Source organism: Pteropus medius, unplaced genomic scaffold (genome assembly GCF_902729225.1).
Source record: "Pteropus medius unplaced genomic scaffold, Ma_sr-lr_union100, whole genome shotgun sequence".
In the NCBI taxonomy this organism is placed as follows: Eukaryota; Metazoa; Chordata; class Mammalia; order Chiroptera; family Pteropodidae; genus Pteropus; species Pteropus medius.
The window spans coordinates 3,741,707-3,762,618 of NW_024350927.1; the positions used below are offsets into that span (position 1 = coordinate 3,741,707).

Genomic DNA, 20,912 nt, shown 5'->3' on the forward strand with positions numbered 1-20,912 from the left:
AATCTAGCTGGTACAAATGAGACAGACTACAGAAGCATATACAAATCCTATTACCCCAACAGTGCAGCAAGTTAATTCTCATAAAAGTATTTCCAAGCCCCTTTTAATGGCTCACGACAGAATGTGATTTTTGCAACTCCAAGTTACTTAATGCAGTCACGATGGTTTTTCCAATTCTTATTCTTAATCTAGAAAGTAAATAAGACCTCCGCACGGCCTCCTGTCTCTAATCCTATACTTTAAAAATAACAGTCTTAGCAGCAACTTAACCTTCTGTTTTGCACATAACTCACTATTTACTAAGGTGGGAAGGTAAGCCCAGATCAACTATTTTGGGGCTAATGCCCAAAAGGTCAAAGTTCTCAAGTGACACCTGAGGACACTTCCCATGATCCCAGGCCTCTTTGGAACCATTTCGAAAACCATAGGACATAATTATATAAGGAGCTTGATTTCCATTAAAGAGGTTTTTGTTTTCTAATCAGAATGCGTGAAAGGCCTGTGAGGGGCGGAAGCACACTCCCCACTAAGAGTGAGACTGACTGTGCCCAGGAGCTGCTCCCCCTGATCACCCCAGGAGGGATTCCTTACCCACGGAGTGACAGCGATGGCTCTGCTTGTTCACTATTGCAAGAAAAGCTAGCAGAGAAGAGGCTTTTACATTAAAAGGAAACGAAGCTCAGGAGGGGATAGATGGCACTTCAAACCCCAGCTCATCACCTGAGCACTGTGTGACTTTTCAACTCCTCACGAGTCCGTCTGTCCACTTGTAATTGATGCCAACCTCACGGCGTTAGTGACGAGAGTCAAGTTTGCAAAATGCTTAGCACGGTACCTTGCACACGGAAAAGCACTCAGGGAGCTACACTGAATTTCCCTGAGAGCTCATCAGATGGTTTCCCACACCACCCGGAAAGGAAGCGGCACAAGGGCGCAGCACTGAAGTGCGCCAGGGCGGCTGGAGGTGAGGAGGGGGCTGGGATGGTGGCCCCGCGGCCCCCAACGGGGAGGCCGGGGCACAGAGCCTGAACCCGTCACCCACTGCGCAGTCTGCTTTCCCCTACACTGCACCCACTCAAACCTCCTTCTGTCCCAACTGTTTTCTTGACACTGATATTTTGTCTAGAATTTTAACAGTGATGTGAATGTCGTCATCCCCACCAATCTGGATCTAGTTTCTTTGTTCTCTTTAAAATCCCACACACTGTGTAAGTTTAAGGCCCTGGAGCATCTCATAGGCCAAGTCCCAGGAAAAGGTCAAGGCACCAGGACAGAGGGGCCCTGGCCTTGGAAGAAACATGTTGGGAAAGAAACTGCACAACAAGCCGGCTGTTCCTTTACCTCAAGTCTCGAGGCCTCACCTCTTCCTTCTGTCACGTACACTAATACTTCTCCATAGCCCAGGGCTCAGGACTGGCGGCTTCAGAACAGCCCTTTGCCCCCCAGTCCCCACAGGAGCCCCAGAGCCTTCGGAAAAACAAGGACCACGAGTGCCTGTAAGGATTAAATGGGAGGCACCGAGGGGCTCAAATCAGAACCCACTCGTACTTTAGCAATTAAGATCTATACGCATAATTTTTCCCACGAAAAATCAGAAATTCTTCAGTGTGCATTGAAATTCCCCGTGAACTTTAAACTACAGACTACGCAGGCCCCACCCCCGAACAAGCCTTATTTGAAAGGTTGTCTGCAGGACCTTGGAGCTGGCAGCCTAACCTCTTCTCTGGGTTAAGTCTGAGAACCACTGAGCGAGGAGGCAAGGCATGGCTCTCATCTTCTGCCAGCCAGTGCCTGGCGTCCAGCGACAGTGTCATCACTGACAGGTCAGCTCAAGCTCTGCCACCTTTCCCAAGTCCTTCAGAACGGCTTGTCCACTTTCCACTCTTGAGAACATCTTCAGTAGCGCGTTACCAGGACATCAGTCGAGAGACCAGACCCCAAAGCGACAGCCGCAGGGTTGGTGCCATCTGGAAGGAGAGAGGCCATGGGCTGCTGGGCCGCCTAACGCACGACAGCCTGGCCTTTGCAGTACTTCAGATGCAGATGTGGTCTTTATGTTCAAGGTAACCTTTTTCTCACCCACCTGCACGCTAGTCCACTTGCAAAGTAAATCGCCCTTTATGAGTCTTCTTACGGACTTAAGTCAATCTATTCAAAGCGAGGTTTGATATCAAATCAAAATCCACACAATACATAAAATGCATTAAATAAGCTATAATTTTAGTAGTCACTTTAACACAACTATTAAAAGTCAGCAGTCGACTAGTCACACTCAAATATTAAGCTAGAAGCATCTTCCTGACCACCTAGGCTTCGGAGGGATTGTGACAAAGTAGGTTTTGAATAGGAAGTATAAAAAAAGGAGAAAAGTGACCATGCAAATTAAGGTTCTGTAAGGGTCAGGATTTCTGTCCACTGATGCAGCCTAAGCACCTAGAAGACATCCTAGGACACAGCAGGTACTCGATAAATTAATGTGATTCTGTAAAACGAATTGCTAGAAAAAGTATTTGTAACAACCAAATTAAAATAGCCAGCCTAGAGCGAAGTTCATGATGAGACAGATGTTCACGAACTGTGACAGATGCTTCAGAAGAGCAGCAGGGACATCAGGCTTAAGTTATTCGTTTTAAAAATTCTTTACGATGTTTAACTCCATAAAGCACATAAAAGCAACCAAAATGGGGCAGCTCGTTCCTGGCAAGATGGCAGTTACGTGACTTCTCGGGGACTCCTCCGCCGAGTAAATACCTGAGTGCTGCCACGTTCAGGTTCTGCTGTAAGAACCAGGGACACGAGACAGGCCTTGCCCTGGCTCCTTCGGTCCCATGAGAAAATGTCAGCATCCATGACCAAAAGGAGACCTCCTTCTAGAAGGCAAATGCAGACACCATCAAGTCCATTCCCACTTGCGGCAGACTGGGAACTAGGATCCAGAAAGCAAAATAACTTGCCCAAGGCTAGGCCACCGAAGGCGGGGACATAGAGGGCCGAAGGCACTCGTTAGCCGCCTGTTCACTGCCGGCGCGAAGGGAAGGATGATGGCGAGCAGACGGGCCAAGATGGAGCCCCACGTCTTCCCGGAGCAGCGCCCTCCCCCATGCACCCCGGCGCTGTGCGCGTTCAGCGCTCTTCAGTAGAGCATTTAAAACGAGAGGTACCGAAAGCCACCTCCTAGCTCCACTGACCTCACAGCCTCCTCTTCCTCCCTCGGACCCCTCCTCCTCCCTGCTGGGTGTTTTCACATGGGAATATTATCCTAAGCCAGAAATGAGGGCATCTGACCAGGAGAGGTGGATCAGAGGAATGACGCTGATACGAAGAATGAGAACGACACGTGCCCTCGCGCTGGACTTTACAAAACTGCTGACATCCAACCATTTTTAACCTCAAGTAAAAAGAGCAACCCCATACAAACGTAATACAGATGTTCCAACTTGTTTCATTCTTCGGGGACCCTTAACAATAAAAATGCCCAAAGTGGAGTCAATCGTTAGCAAGCACAGAGGAAGCGGAGACCTCACGTACGAAACTTTAATTCGCTCTTGAGGTGCTGCTTATAGCACATCTGCCCACGTCTCCTCTAAACGGTAGAAGAGCAATACTGAACTCGCAAATGTTCGGTTAATGCCACACAGAAACCAGTGAAAAAACGTCGTCTGCGAGGACCCGACACTGCGCACCAGGTGTCCTGGCTGGGCCCTTCCTACGTGCACCTTCGTTTTTTGCCCTTAACTCCTCCCAATGACATACAAAATGCAGTCCTTTCACGAGATTTTACAAAGTTTTTATTGGTTACAATGATATAAAACGGTATCATTAGAATTCCCCCTAGTTATTAAGTGCTTGCTAGCAACGGCATAAAAAAAACTTTTGTGTATCTGACAAGCTCAAATGATTTATTTCATGCTGAAAGGGGAGAAATAGCAAATAGCACTCTTAACTTGTCTATCTACAATTAACCTCTTTCTCTCTTAAAAGGCTACATTGGTTAAAATCAACAGGACAACCCCTTTTGTATGTCAAATTGTAAATTTTAATGTTTTTCATTAGAATAGTCTTTTATCATCACTCTCCAACAGAAACAATAAAATAACTAACAGCAAACTTCAATACAAGAACACTCTCCAGATTAACAACTCAAACAAAAATGTAAAATGTGAATCACATAATACAATTGAAGCGTCCAAAACAATTTAAATAATTTTAAATATTTTATTTTTAAACTGCTACAAATGCTTTATACAATATTTCAACATAAAAGTCCCCAGAACAGAAATGTAACAAAATGGGAATGATAGTGAAAGGGTTAAAGTGGCACAAATTCACCAAACAAGTATTAAACTACAAATTTTAAGAGGTAGATTACTTTTAAAGTTGAGAACAAAAAAAAAAAAAAACATGAATAAAACCTAGCCATTTTCCACCAACTCAGTCATTAATTAGGGGGAACGCATATAATGCATGGAGAAACGATACACTCAGGAAGAGGCCAATCTGTAGTTTTTAAATCTCTATTAGAGACCGAAGTGTAAAACCTGGTACGTAAATTCAGTTATACTCACATGTAGACATACATCTATACAGGCCTGTGATGCATCCTGGGCATTGATATATTGCTACATAGTCTCTGATAATATAATAGTTATAAATTAGTGCCAGGTAATTTTTTGAGAGGATGTCCACTCGGATATATAAACATGACACTGGAAGAGGCATAAAAAAGGAGTCCATATCCAATCTGGTTTCCTCTCCATTATGCTGGCAATCTGCTTGTGATAAAAAAGCAGGCTGAGAGAGAAGCTAAATGCCTCTCTGTCTATAATTCATTTAAAAGAAAGGCATCAAGAGCTGGTGTGTGACCAAAACATCTTAAAACGAGTGCATTAGAATCTGTCATTCCCTGAAATCTACAAACGACTACTGACAAGACAGAGAACTTGCTTGGCAAGGTTACGTTCAAATCATTCCTTCCTCTGCTATGTGCCAAAAACCAGGGCCACACTCAGATCTGAGTTCTCAGTCCCGTGGCGACGAGCCAGTTCATCTAGCCCGTCCTACGGCGCCCTCTTGCATTTCAATCACCCAGGAGCCCAGCACACATGTCGGGCACCGGCGAAGCAGCGGCTGCCTTACTCTAACCAGAGCGACAAGAGGCTGCCGGCAGTCAGCTGTGTTAGGGTTTGAGTCAGCTTCGACTGGTCTTGCAAGCTTGGTAGATTTCGTGTCCTTTGTCGTAGTGCTTATCCTAAGTGGAGCATGCATTACCTTTATTTAGGCAATTAAGGTTTGTTTTGTTTGGGGGGCTTTTCTACAGGAAGTTCCTAGAAAATAAGAAAACTGAAGATAAATGACAACGTAACATAACCTTGTATGAATTGACCACGTTAAAGAAAAGGTGAGCAGACCACATGACAAATGTTATTAAGACAGCAACAAAATGACTCTGAAGATACACAGGAACACGGGTGTCTCATTCAAAAGCCACACGCCTGGAAGGCCACGGCCCTGTCTGGAGTGGTGTGGTAGAGATGGACAGTGAGAAACTGACATCTGTCATTTTATTTTTTTCATCAATTCATGGTGAGTGGGAAAACCTGGTCTAGAATTTCATTTTGCTTTTCCACCTTTAGGTGTTTTTGACTGGCTGCAAGGGGAACACGGTATTAAGAGTTGCTCTAAAAGGAACATTAGAGAATGTAAAAACATCTTGGGATTTACAAAACCAAAGATGGGCAAGAGAGGGTGGGGACGTCTCTCTTTCCCTGTCTTTTCATCTTACAGCCTACTGAAATGAGGCCTCAGCGACAACAGATCTGAAGGCACTCGGACGGGGGACACGGCAGCAAGGTCTGTAGCCGGAGACGGAAGTCGCGTGGTAGGCCTGGCATCCTTCGCTGCTTTGTCCTGAGAAAAGGACTTGGAGTACACGTCTTTTTGACACTGTGATCGGCACAATGGCTTGTGCTCCAACTGGCAAATTCCACTGAGCCCTCTGTGTTCAATGGAAAACTCTGAAACGCTTAACTTTACTCACACGGCTGACTGAAGCATATACCTGAAACAGAACCCCAAACTAGCCTCCCATGTCAAGTGCCTGAGTGCTGGGGACGAGCTCGTAATCACAGGTTGTTACAACGAAGGACAGAGGAAAAAGGTATACAGCCAGACCTGTGCCAAGTCCTTGAATACACGATGGAGAAAGTAAAGCAAAGTCACTGAACACAGAGAGAAAGTGAGTGTTTCTACACGTGAGTCATGAAATCATCCCTGAATAAAATGGCAAGGAGAAATATATTGAAAGGGGAGAAGACGGTGGTTAAAACAACTCCTTACCACTGTAACGCGACAGCGTGTACCGGGGATGAGGCCCGATCTCTGGGCACCCTCGTGTCCCCAGGCCTGAGCTCAGGAACCCTGATTTCACACCTAACGCACTGCGAGGCAGGTGCCAAGACCACCCCAACTCCCTGAGGAAATGCCCACTCTCGTGTCCAGATAATCCAGGTATGATGTCCCGTTAAACATTTATTTTTGATTCCCCAAAAAACTTCACAAATTTATTACGGTCACTTATAAACGGCCCCGTGTTAAGACACACATCCTTCTGAGGTGTGCACAGCACAGTCCAGTGACACGCAGAGGGGCAGCCACTGCGGATGCCTGCGCCACCACCTCCCAGGCAGAACAGTACTGTTTTCTTATCTGATTCTTCTGTGTTAGCTTTCAGGCCAAATTTCATTCCAGCAACGGAACCCTCAGTTAACTATCAAACAAAGCAAAAGAATTAAGATGAACTGGAGCAAAAAACGAGACACAATTTTATTAGGCGCTTTGGACCTTTGAGATCTAACGGGTTCTTGAAAAAGCACCACATGAGGGAGAGGCTTCCTGAGTGAACTTCATAAATTTATAGGTACTCAGAGAACTTTTCTTTATAGTATCTTAACTTTCCACATAAACTTTAACCTTAAACTGTATAAATGGGATACACTAGGAAATGAAGGATTCTTTCAAATACTGGAGACTAAAGGAGATACACACAATACATTCTACAGTACCGACGACCTGGGGAATGTTTTCCAGTACAGTCTGTGAAAATGACGGCATATTCTGATTCTTTAACTTTGAAAAGGACTGTTCCAGGACATCCCATTGTTGTGGAACTTCAGAACACAGGCAGAGTGACAAACAGGTACGCAGGTAAACTGCCACAAGCAGGCTTATTTTCCCCAGGGCTGACCCCGAGGTGCTGTGCACGCATATGCCGTGCCCACAGACCAGATGCTGGATGAGATCTATAGTAACTGAGGGTTTAGTACATTTCTGAAGTAGCTTTTTCAAAATGTGACCCTTCATTCCAACAGTAAATCATTCCCATCAGCCTTGCCTAACGAGTCTTCTCTCCGTCTTTCTTTAGCCATGACTTAAGGCACCCAGTATTGCAGTGGTAACAGCACTTTTTGGGTCCTCACGACCACCCCCCACCCCCATTCCCAGTTAATGCTAATCCTGTTTGCCTGAAACACCAAAGAATTTTCAGACAATAATGGTTATCATAGCCAAGAAAGCCCAGAGTCAGGCAGCTCACTATCTGATGATGAGATTTCACAAGACTGACCTGTAGGCACTGTTTGGGAAACAGCAGGCATTCCAAGAATGTACATCAACTCAGGTTAAGCAACTAAGAAAGTTTAAGAAGTCAATGTAACAAATGTCACTACTGCCCCACGTTTTTATGCGTCACAGAGAACAGTTCTTAACACAGGGAGAACAGAATAAAACCGCAGAATCACCTCAAATCTAAGATGAGTTCTTATATCATGACTGGGGAAACAAAAGCTCTGACAAGCCAGGCAGATGTTTTGACATGTGCCTGAAGGGTCTGGCCTCGCTGCGGTCCTAAGCTCTCGCCTAGCTTCTTCTCTTTTGAGATCTGGCCTGTTTTTCACCCGAAGCCTGGAGACAGGAGGGAGTGGGGGACGTAAGGCATTTTGAACTGAACATGGTGTGTTTTGTTTTAACCAATGACGTGGGTTTTTAAAATGAAAACAATAGAAAAAGACATGAGCAACAGAAGCATTCTCAATTATTATAACTGCGCGAGTCGCAAAAACATTAAACAAGATTGCAAGGTGGCTTTAATGAACTCAGTGATTCATTTTAACAGAAGAAATGCTCTATGATCCAGAGGTAATACAAGTAACACTGAGATATTACTCAAGATATGAAGGACGTTTAAGGGAATTTCATCTTTCCGTAACAGGGTACTTTTGAGAGCTTTTCATGGTTTCAGATTCAATTCACAACTGGCCCTAAGAGAAACGGCACACTTTGTCAGGCCTAAGTGAGACAAAGAACTACGTAAGCATCCATCTCTGCAGCAGCCAGAGCAGTGACCCATCTTCGCACGCGTACAACTTAAGCAACAGCCATTTCCTTTAAATGCTTGTGTCAGAATTATACAAGAAAATAAAAAGAAGCCATTGGGCAAATATATTGCTTTCTTCCAACCATCTTCCCTTCCCCGCCCCCCTTCTCGTGAGCTCCGGATTCCTCTGGCCCTGGGAGACACGGCTTACCTGACGTCCTTCAGCTCCTGCTTGCCACTGCTGTCCTCCCTCCTGTTCTCACTCGGGTCAGCAGCAGCTGCCAGTTGGAGGCTTCGGGTGATCGGCCCCCCACTCCGCTCTCTAGATTTTACACTGAACCGGTCTGTTCTTTTCTTACTGGCCAGAGCGGACTTGCTTTGTAAGACAGCTTTGCTTTTCTGTACCCTCACGTGCAGGCTCCGGTTCGTCTTGCTCGAGAGCTGAGCAGAATGATTCTTGGCCACAGCTTTGGGTTTTTTCCCCTCGACCTGAGTTATTCTGGCCATCCTTATCGGGCTCGAGTTCCTTAAAGAGGAGCCTGGCTTTTTGGACTTAACGGAAGCTGCAAACTTGACATTCTGCTTGGACCTGAAGGATGAGGAGGGCAGTGGGACCTGCGTGGGGCCCGAGCTGCGAGCTCTGGTCTTGCCCAGAGGAGCCTGCATGCTTTGCATTTTAATCTCTGCATCCGCGGTCCGTCTGCGGTGGCTGCTGTTTCTGTCACTACCTGCAGGTGATGAGTGTCCACCTTTCTTGGATGAGTGGGAAACTTTTTTTTTGGAAGGAGAAAGCGGTTTTTTGGGACAGCTGAAAGCGGCGTGTTTATTCAGGCTTCCAATATACGTGAACTCTCTACTGCAGTACGGGCAGATGTGCGAGGGCTCTGAAGCGTTTTTTAAGCCGGCCTTCTGCTTTGCAGACCTGTTTTTCTGAAGGATTGCTCTCTGGACAAGCTGATTTTTTTTCTTCAATGCATTTAATTTGAGCTTATTCGGTGACATTTTGCTGAGCTCAACGCTGAAATTCAGTCTTTTGGGCTGACCCATTCGTCTGAAGGCATTTTTCCCAGAGTTATCTAAAACCACCACGCCATTTTTGGGTTGCACAGTTTGTTTCAACGGTACTGGATTTTTCTTAGGAGTATATCTCTTCTTGTCACTAGCAGAAGCGCATGCCAGGATGTGTTTGTGTAACTCAGGCATGTTGTCGACACCTTTTCCACACTTTGTGCAGCGAATGGCAGTGGTAAAAGTCTGTGGAATATTGTGTGTTGTGAAATTTGTGGCCGTCGCTCCGATACCCATGGGGTTTCGGTGATGGTACTGAAATGGAGGTGGCTTAAAGCTTGGATAATGTTGATTGAGACCTAGTCGAACATCTGGATCTTTCGTCTTTATTCCAGAAGCCATTATCTTTATGGTTGTGTAAAGCTCTTCAGAGGAATCATTTAACTCCTCTTCCTCTTTTGACGTTTCTAAAGGATCTTCTGGCAAACTCTGCATGTGCTCCGCGCGGGCCTTGCTGGGGTCTGTGAAGTTCTGCGGCCTCAGGGTGCCGCTTTCAAACTCGTGGTGTGTGCACACCTTATCTGGGTGGAGATCTCGCTGGTGTTGCTGCAAATTGCACAAAAAAGCAAACTCTTTTTTACAAACTGAACACACAAAGATATTCCCAACTCCGTGAAGCAAAAAGCGGTGTTCTGACAAATCAGTTTTAGCTTTAAAAAGCTGCACGCAAAATTCACATTTGAAGGGCCATTCTTCAGCATGAATAGATAAATGTTTGGTTAGATCTTTAATGGAAAGAAAAGGTGATTCACAGACATTGCAGACAAAGTTTTTGTTGAATGTTTCCTGAACGACATCCTGTTCAACGGCGGACTGGGACTCTTCCTTGGGTTTCAGATCTTCTTTCTCTAACTCCTCCTGTTTGAAAGATATCATGGGGAGAGAAGCTTCCAGGTTATCCCCAGAGGAAACGACGGACGATACTGCCGAGAGAGGAGGTGGCGAAGGGGAAGAGGAGGAAGACGACGAAGAGAACGAAGACGAAGACGAGGAGGAGGCGGACGATGAAGACAGCGTGGGAGGTCCCGGTGAGGCAGCAGACACAAGAGGCTCCACGGGAGGAATGGGAGATGGCGAGGGAGACACTGTGGGGGAAAGAACTGGAAGTGGGGACTGGGCAGCAGCATTCGAGAGTGGGGAGGGACACGGACGGGGAGACGCCCCGGAAGAGGAGGGTGGAAGATGAATGGTAGGCAGGAGTGGAGGGGGCGGAGTGGCGACAGTTAACACAGGGGGACAGGGCGGAGGGGACGACGGGTGTGTTGGGATCAAGAGTGGAGGCAGCTGCCGCGAAGAAAGGGAGGGCGTCTGGAGGGCAGGAGAGGAAGGAGAAGCATCAGGTGGGGACTCCACAGCAGGGGCAGGTAAACCAGAGTCCGGACCAAGGGCAGCGTCTGGCTGGGGATGGAGGGCTTTACAAGGACTCGGGCTCCTGGCCCCGGCCGCAGCCTGCTCTCCGGGCGCGTCGAGGCCGTTGTATTCGTTGAGGAGAACCTTCTGCAGCATGCAGGTGGTCGGCTTCTTCTTCTTCACGGCACCATAGGCTGGCTGCGCCAAGTTCCCGTCTTTGAATTCCTTGCCTTCGGAGTCACTGCCGGACTTTTTATGCACGCTGAGGTCTAACACGGATTCCCACTGGGCCGGAGCCTTGCCTGTACCCTCAGCCTTCTGTTTGACACCGCTAGACAAATCCAGTGGCTGCTGGTTGCACACATTGCTAAAAGTGGAACTGGCGACCCAATCTTTAGACACCTTGTATTCATCAAAGCATGGCGGGCTTGCTGTTTCTCTCTCATCCCTCCCAGACAAACTCCACGCAGGAGAGTTGCTGTGACTTTCTAATTTGGGCTTTTTGGAACTTAGGACTGCCTCGGTCCACACAGCTTTACCGTCACTTTGCTTTCCAAAGTCTCGAAGGGCAGGACTGTGCTGTGGAGAGCTGGGAGGGGAGCTGGTCCGCCGCTTGAATCTGCTGGAGGTCACGGGCAGCATGGACGCGGGCGCGGACACACACACAGGCCCCAACTTGGGGATCTCAGTTGTCAGAATCCCCGCAGGAGGAGTTAGTTTGTCCTGCGTCTGAAGGAGCTGTTTGAGCTTCGGTGACAGATACACACTTTTCTCTTTGTGGAAGGACACCGCCTCCGTGGCTGCTATGCTGAGAGGCAGGCTTAGGGAACACGAGGGCGCCGCGGGGTCAGACTCCGCCTCGGCTTTGATTTTGGGTAACACGGGAGGACTAGTAGTTCTCCGTTTTTTGGACTCACTGTTTGTGCTGCTGGAAGGTTCTTTAGCCAGATCATCTGTGATGGGGACCTGTGTGGTCTTTATATTTTGAGTAATTTCCACTGTAACGGGAGTTAGCAGACAATTTATACCATACAAGTCTGCCGAACTGGATTCCATCTCAATCACGTCACAGTTACTAGTGCTGCTGCTGGTCTGAATTTTACCATCGATATAGTAATTTAAGTTTTCAGAGATATTGCTAGAAATATCCATGATGTACACGTCATCTGCCTCGCCTTCCTCCTCTGGTTCTGTGCTTGGGACGTAGACGCTCTGGGCCGGACGGCTCTGCTCCGCGGGAGGCTGTGGCCCCTCCAGTCCCCCCTTCCGTCGGACCCCCTTGGGAATCAGATGACGTTCGTGAACTCTACGCTGATGCCGCCTCATGTTCGTGTGGGTTCCAAAAACCTTTTTACAGTATTTGCACGGATGAAGCTCTTTAACCTCTCCATTCTCTTCCACAACAGAAGAACTTACTGTTTCTTGGGAAGCCTTCTCTGAATTCAGGACCAGACAGTCTTGCCCAAGAAAGGGAGGATTCAAGTCATCTTTTGGAGCAACGCTGTCTGCAGGGCCTCTGCCGTCAGCTGGGTCTTCTGATGGCTGCAGTGCCAGGCTGGGTTTTCGCTTTAACCCTGCCTCGTGGCGACGCTCGTGCCGCCTCCTGTTTATCTGTGTGCCAAAGGCCTTCCCACAGTACTTGCATTTGAAAGCGTGGTTGACTGTGGATATGTGGATATGCATGTGACGCTCAAGCCCCTGCTTGGTTGTAAACTTCCTTTCACAATGCTGACATGGAAACATAAATGTTTCAAATACATCGCCATTGGCCTCTTCTTTAGTTTTGAGGATTCTGATAACAGGTATTACCTCTGGAGAGTCTTCAAGAGTTTCTTTTGCAGTATTTTTTGGTTCTTCTAACAAGTCATCTAGCTTCTCATCACACCGCATTTCTGGCTCTGTCACAGAACCTTCATTGGGCAGGTCGGTTTCTTCTTCACCCTCTTCTTCCAACTCCTCCTCCTCCTCATCTTCCTCTTCCTCCTCCTCCTCCTCCTCCAAGTCATTGGCCTCACACTTGGCTGCTTCTAGCTTCTCGTCTGGTTCTGTCTGTGGCTCGCAGGCAGGGGGAGGGATTACTAGCTCTGGAAGAACACCCGGAATGACCACCTCCTGAAGAGCGGCTGTCTGCTCAGCTGCCGAAGCTGAAGCCTTCTCGTCCTCTTCTTTGGAACCTAGAAAGCACAGGCAAGCAGAAGCATGGAGGTGAGGGCAAACACTAGCCACTTTATGATCGATTCTTATTTTTCAAGTTATTTCTCTTATCCCCTAAAATGTGTAAAGGAGACAATGATTAATAACAGCTCCATACTCTCATTTATAAAGCTGAATTGGAGTTGAATCTATTTCTTCCATTCGTTCATTCACAAGTATTTACAGAGTGCCTGCTGTGTACCAGGCAGCACGCTGGGCAGTGAGGAGACGTGTGAACAGACCACATGGAGCTCCGATTCTTTTCTGTGTTTAGTCACACGTATGTAAACGCATTTTTAACTAAAAAATACAATTACTACAGAAATTGTTGTGCTTAATATTGTGTTGGAGCGGCCGATACAGAATTTCTGGAGCCTAGTTGTCAATTCTGATTTTTCATGATTCTCTCCCTCCTTCCTGATTAAAACTATATATTTAGAAGGTAGAACACTTTCCAGAATCACGTGATCAAAATTTGTTCAAGTAAAAGAAATTTCAGAGATTATCGCTTCCAAGCCTGATCGAACTACTGAGAGCTCAGGAGTACCTCAAGGAGGAATAGGAATCTGAAGTCATTTCTGAGTCCTGAGGCCCAGAAGAAACCTAGCCTAGGTCCACCTGAGGCATACAGTGGACAGGGAAGGTCTCACCAGCAGGGTGACAACTGAGCAGAGACCTAAAGAAAGTGAGTCACACAAATATCTGGGGGAGGGAAGCCCTCCAGACAGAGGAAACAGCAGATATATAAGCTCTGAGTCAAGAACTTGCTAGATGTGTTCAAGGAATGGCAAAGAAGTTGGAAAGGCTATGGGTGGGCGAGGGACTGGAGGGAGGGTGGAGCAGGAGATGAGATCAACGAGGTAAGCAGAGGCCAGATCACACAGGAATTTGTAGGCTGTTGGCCTTTACTCTGAGTGGAACAAGGAGCCACCAGAAAGTTCTAACAGAGAAATACGACATACCTGACTTTTACATTCAAGGGAATGGCTCTAGCTGCTACAAAGACGACAGAACACTCTAGGGAGACAAGGGTGGAGGCAGGGAAACAAAGAGCTGCATCTCCCAGGAAAAGGGCTGGCGGGAGCCTAGCTGCATGGGGGGTGGGGGGGGTGCAAAGTGGTCAGACTCTGGATACATTCTGAAGATGAGCTGACAAGATGTTCTTGCTGACTGGCTGGGGTGAGAGAGAGGTGCCAAGGAGGACCCCACAGCAGCTGCAATGACCCCGTCTACTGAATGGCAGAAGGCTGAGGGAAGAGCAAGTTTGGTCTGTTTTTGCGCGTGGAGGAAAAGCAAGACTTTATTTTGGATGTGCTAAAGTCTGAGGTACCCAACAGCTATCCAAGTAAAGATGATAAGTAGTTAGTTACATACAACTCGAGTTCAACAAAGAGGCTGAGCCCAGAAATATACGGGTCCTCAGACCAGAAATGGTATTTGGAGCATGGAACTGGACGAGGTCACCTGGAGAGAGAATGCAGACAAAAGAGAGGCTGGAAGACTGTCCCCCAGGTGACTCCAGTACTTAAGAGGCTGGAGGAATGGCAGTGAGCTATCTGGAGAGCAAAGAGTGCTGGCTCTCTGGCTAAGTAAAGAAAGTTTCAAGGAGGGAGCGATCAGCTGTGTCCAGAACTGCTGATGGGCTGAGTAAGATGAGGACTAAGAACTGAACATTCCATTTACCGAGGTGGAGCCATGGTGATCGTGACAAGTTTCAGTGGAGCAGTGGGGACAAATGCCTAAAGGAGTTCCTAAGAGAATGCAGTTGCAAAGAAAAGCAGAGAAATGGAGTCGTGGCTGGAAGAGAACATAGGGATAGCAGGAGACACTAAGACAGGAGTTGGTAGAGCACATTTAACGCTGACAGGAAAAGGTCACAATGCCACTTTCTCTACAGTACCACCTTAGTCTCTGCAGAATTAGTTCCCTTTTACTGTACACCCTTCGAGAGTTAAAAAAGGCTCTGTAGGGGAGGCGGAGCAACTGTGACTTCTCCTGGTTCTGTTAACTGGCTCTTCCCCCATTTACCGGATAAATATTTACTATATACCACTACTAGACAAACAAGACTGTCAAGATCCTTATCCTTATAGGATGTCACTCTAGTAAGAGCTGCATACAAGCAAGCAGGCAACGCTACTATCATAAATGATGACGCTTGTGAAGTACATGCTACAGATGCACACAAAGGAACATCTGATGTGGCTTAGTTAATTGCGGAAGGCTCCTTAGAGGACAGAGCAGGCTAAACCTGAAGATCAAGGACAGATAAGGAAAATTAACAGGGGGAATCAAAACATGTAGCACACTGTGAATTAGTGTGGACTTACCTGGGGGTAACGGGGACCCATAAGGTATTTTAAAGCAGGAGAGTCCATTTGGGAAATGTGGCTGTGATGTGGGTTAGGGATTGGGAAGAGGACATCACCAGAGGCAGAGAACCAATACTGATGCAGTGGTATCAGGAGAGAGAGGACGGCTGCCTACACTAAGAGGTGGAAATGGAAAGAAGCAGTAGAGGCAGACGAAGTGGCCAGACTATCAAGACAGAAGAGGCCTGTTACAGTTCTGGATACAGCGGAGAGGGAGGGGCTAACACGTCCCAAGCTCTACAAATGCAAGGCATTAATATGTACAAACTCGATTATTCAGTCCTAGCCATCTTGCTGTTTCCTAGGAATATTAGTCTCACTTTTACCCATTTGCTGCTACATTCACTAGCAATGAGGTTTCTGCCTTTAAATAGAAACCAGCTTTCTCTCTCCCAGACAAATTTCATAAATTCCGTAAGTTTTCCACAAACTGGGAAACCAGTCATTTGATGATGGTAATATATTTCAAATCACCCACTAACTCCTTGTTCAAATACATTTTCAACAAAGACCCAGCATGTTGCTAAAAAAAGGTGAAATGAGACAAGAGAAAATGAAAATAACATCTAAAGCTCAGAAACTTCTTTAGAGTGTTCATTTTTAGCCAAAATCCGTGGCTTCTATTAATGGAAAAAAAAAATTTTTTTTCCTTCCCTGTGACTGATAAACAATTCCAGATTAAAAACCGTCCAAAGAAACAGGACCTAAGACATGCATAGCTCTACTGGCCGGCAAGGCCCACGCTGGGCATGGGCACGCTTGACCAGGGCTTGCGTTTTAAACCTAAAGGACGGTCTGGGGAACACAAGGGAGGATGTGGACTGTCTGCTCGGGATCCAGAACACTCAGGAGAAGCCAACACCGCACTGCACTACAATCAGCTAATCCACAAACAGGTAAACACTAAGCATCTTTTCTCCGGAGACCTGATGCTGTATCAGGAAAAAATAACTTGAATTTTTGAAGGTTAGAGGTGTTGTTGGATTTCTTCTTTAATTTTGTAATGAAAGGTCGTGAGGTTCTCGAGCATTTTTGTTGCTGTTGTTCCAACAAATGTCTTAGCAAATCTGCTACTGGCAGGCAGAACTTAGTTTCATAAGGCTCTGGGAAGTAAACTTGTCTGTTCTTACAATGCCACAGGAAATTATAAGCCTTTACAAATGTCATCACCACAAACAGTGCTAATAAAACGGCTTAAAAGGCATCCAAAATATTTTGTTGGTTTTTTCTCTCTACAAATGTTTCTTCAAAGAGTCACAAGCCAACATTTTGAAATTCGCCTGTTTGGGTCACTATGAACAACTCTTGAGCAAGTTCCGGTCTCTGCATAAACTGGCCACGTAGCAAATTAAGACACAGCTCCCTCCTTGCTAACAGCAACAGTCTCAAAATGGAGGCGCAACTGCAATGAGCACTGAGCAATCTGCCTTTCCGGTTAACTTTAAATCCGCTCCTCTCTGAATTCCCATGTCATAGAGGGCCTAGAATATTGATCCTCAGAAGGTACCATAAAGAAAAAGTTTTGTGGGGAGAAACACAAAGAGATAAAACAGGAATTTAAAGCCTAACAAAAAACAGAAACACTTTTCATTCTGTGTATTTTTCATTCTGATATATAAAATCAACAGTGTTTGATATTCTAAGTAATTTTTTAACCGAAGTGCAAAACATACCTGAAGTGTATAAATCTTAAGTAAAGAGCAAGATAAAATGTTTACAAGGTAAAATACACCGACGTGCCCACCCCACAGATCAGTGGTAGGCTAGTGCTACACCCCAGAAGCTAACTCAGGCCCTGCCAGTCTGACTTCTGTCAACATAGATTTGTTTTGATGGTTTTGAACTTTATAAATTATTTATAAACGCACATGTAGAACGTTTCATTTTATTTTACCCAGGGAATACTTTCATTTTTAACAAGGAAGGTCTTTAATAATTCTTTGAAGGGGAGGCTGGATGTGGAAGGCTCAGTTCATGTCAGTAAACGTAGGCGACCTTTTGGCCGTTTAACCCTTTGGAGTTCTTGGAGGATTCTCAGAAGGGCACTCCAAGGACATAAAAAGTTAAAGTAACTGGTGATACATACCCGAATCCTACAAGCCCAATACCCAAGCTTACCTTCCGCAGAATCTCTCATATTTGCAGAAGTGGAATCTGGCTCACTTGTCTTCAGCTGTATGTCTTCAGTTTTGTTTCCTTTGTTTTTATTTTCCTGGGGTTTTTTCTTCCCTGAAACACAGTATGTATGTACGTACGTATGTATGTATGTATTTAGTCATTCATTCACTCACTTACTCACTCACTATTATCCTGAATTCTTGAAGGAGACAACTACTGATCCAACCACAGCAAACTGTCTATTTCTAGGCAACTATCACTTTAGATTCCTAAAGAAAGGAATAGATGATTAATATGAGTACTTTTAAATCATGTCAGAGAAAAAAAAGAAATCCATAAATCCTGTATTTCTATGGGTATTAGTTCCCTCATAGCTATAAGTTATTAAACTAATAGATAATATATTCTAGAAAAGTTAACAATGTTGACGTCAAAGGAAAATTAGATAACAGCACTGAGTTTCAACACCACACATAACAGAGACTGGCAAACGTCTGGTTATTTATAAGAAGCACATTAGCGAAAAACAATATGGTATAACTCGAAGCCCTTTTAGTTAAGATATAAATCCATAATTATCAAAGTAAAATAGCAGAAGCAGAGATTCCACTGAATTCAAGGGGTACACACGCACAATGGCTCAAATATCAAATGCAGGTAATTATGAATAATTCACTGTCAGCCGGCACAGCACTCTGAGGGTCCTAAGGGACTCGACTCGAGGTCCAGAGACTTCAATATCTCATTAACAATCGGAGGATGGAATTCAGGAAACACTAGCCGCATTCCAAGTGACAGCATGCTCCAGAAGATAAGATGATAACGCAGCCCGTTTCTGACAAGCTGGAGCAAAGGCTCGGTAAGGACAAACGATTCTCCACCAAAGTTACTGCTAAACGTGTAGCTCAGTCTCTTTGGAATTTAACCAGAGTTCGTGACTCTTCCTTGCCATGTTTTAAATTCTAAGTTTCCTCTGCATGGCACCTTTTGTTTTTCGGTTTTCTGATTCGGAATGGGTTCCCAGTCAAGTTCCCCCAACAATTCCCTTCTCTTTCTGCAACGCTCTCCTCAACCAGGCCTCAGCAACCAGGCCTTTAACAGCTCCCGGGGCGGGGCTGTCCTTCCTCTTTCTGAGCAAGGCTCTTGCCACCTTTAGCTCTGAAGTAGTAAAACGACACACTAGAAACCACTCGCAGCTTCTGGAAAACGGTATTCTCCCCAACAGAGAATCACTACAGAGCAGCATAATTAACTAAAATATAAGTAACAGATGAAAACTGAGGCCAGAGATCTAAAATATCAACACCGTAAAAATCATAATTAAAAACAGAAACATCAATCACAATACAAAGCAAATATTAATCCCCCAAAACAGCAGATTTTAATATTCAAGAGCTGCAACAAGAAAAAAAAGTTTAAAATACTTAATAATTAGCTATTTAATGTTAGTCTTAAAAAGCAATTCTAAAATATCATTTTAAACCCCTAAATCTTTAGCCTGTAAGAAATCAGAAGCTTTCCGCAACTATGTAAGAATTCACTCGAGATAAATCTCTGATAACACATCGATCCGTGCATTTCCAAAAGCAGCTAAAATGGAACTCAAGACACAACCTGACTTCACTGGAACCACATCCTGGTGGGAACAGAGCCAAGTCTTCATGGTATGGTCGATCCAGGTGTGAGGATTATAAAAACCTGTCCCCTCTGAAAGGGGCAAGGCCATGAAAACACATCACACTGCAAGAAGTCACCTCCTCTTTGAGGTCTTTCTCCCTCTGTCAACAGCACTCAGCCTAAAGCTGATGATGACAAAAGCTCCTGAGGAATCCAGTTCTGCTTAAGGGAACCTGGATTCTTATCCTTTCAAACAGTCTTCTTATCCTCACTATGACACATGCCCTGCCGGTGTGTGGGCCCCGTCCATATCAGATTACCAGGAGCAAACGAGGCAAACGCCAGTGACTGGCGACTCAGGTAATCGCTCCAGTTTTGAGTCCGTGTCTCAGGAGACCCCTGTAAAAGGCTCCTGCCGCCCTCAGAGCCTGACTCAAAAGTTACGCTCAGAAAAGCTTTTCCCTGGATCAAAACATGTTATAAAACATCAGCACCACCTCACATGCCCCTAACAGGCCAAGGAGTATGACCCTTTCTTATCGACCTCTTAATAGGTATGAGCTTTCAAAAATCACAAACATGGAGGTGCGGTCCAAACCTTGCCTCTTATACATAAACCTTACAATTTTAAAATTCACACAATAAAATGTAATAGAAATAAATATCGAAGCAATCCCTTGCAAAAGCATTTCAAAGATTTTCTGTAACCTCTCACGTTGGTCTATATGTAAAATAGAATATTAAGTGAGATTTCTAGATTTATAATAAAGTGAAGGACAACTTTAACAATACCACTCAGAATGATATCATGTAACCATCTAAAAGGTAAGAGTGCTATCTGAAGTTTACTCCCGGCCTAGGAGTACTAGAACACCTAGCTGATACTGAATGTCAAATGCCTATTTTTGGACTCACCCTACTTAACCAGTAAGAAGTGCCCACCCCACCCCCACCCCCACCGCAGGGTGCTCTCTTTCAAAACCACAACCAGGAAACCTTGATGCCCTGTGCAGAGAAGCCACTTGCTCTAGGGACATCTGCGTCCTATTCAGAGAGCTAACGAGAGTACCCCACCACAGGCTGCTACAGGCCGGATACCAGGACGTCTCAATCGCAGCACAAGTGACATGGAGGCCACGTCACGCTCTGTCGTGGAGCAGTCCCAGGTACCAAAGGTGTTCAGAAGCATCCCTGACCCCACCCACTAGATGCCAGTGGCACCGCCGTCCTTCAACTTGTGACAAGCAAAAGTCTCCAGATATGGCCAAATGTCCAGCTGGGATGGAGGCTGAGGGCTCCCCAGATTAAGAACCACTGGGCTAGGCCAATATAATATGGCTCACTAAAGACATATGGGGCTCTGCAGTCTTTATGTTTACGTGAAAATTTAAAAGTACCTGAAAACACTAGTAAACCAAGTTCTAAAAACTAAAAAAATGAAATGATAAAATTTACCTCCGCAGTACCTTTTGAACAATGATACTTAGTTTATGATTGAAATGCGTCTAATATGAATATCGTGGAACTGAGATTATATGATACATGGAATAGTTTTCTCAGAACCATCTACCACTCAAGCAATTTCCCACTTGGACCACAGACTAGAGGTAAAGGAGTTATGAAATCACCCATCCTACTTGTTATTTTGCAAGAGAAACGGAAGATCAGAGACCTGCAGAGACTACTCAGTCTATGACTGGACAGAAATTAGAACCTGGGTGTCCTGACTCACACTTACATATGCTTGGTGTCACTCACAAAGCCAAATACTACAATAACAGATGGTGGAACTTGCTACGTTCCCTTAAATCGGTGTATTTTTT

At 45.5% G+C, this 20,912-nt stretch overlaps 1 protein-coding gene across 10 annotated transcripts in view; it reads right to left on the minus strand.

Annotated features, from left to right (window-relative positions):
* The window catches only part of PRDM2 (PR/SET domain 2), a 111,236-nt gene that overhangs the window by 24,049 nt on the left and 66,275 nt on the right, over positions 1-20,912 (minus strand). For 5 of the 10 annotated variants that reach the window (XM_039842164.1, XM_039842165.1, XM_039842170.1 and 2 more), the window contains 2 exons: positions 17,473-17,583; positions 8,583-12,963 (listed from right to left, as the gene is read on the minus strand). The exons of 2 other annotated variants lie outside the window; for them this stretch is intronic. In XM_039842164.1, coding sequence (XP_039698098.1) covers positions 8,583-12,963; positions 17,473-17,583 — 4,492 coding nt within the window. Of the gene's footprint in view, positions 1-3,765; positions 6,767-8,582; positions 12,964-17,472; positions 17,584-20,912 lie in introns of those variants that run through there. 3 more of the 10 variants (XM_039842166.1, XM_039842172.1, XM_039842167.1) reach the window with 2 other exon arrangements.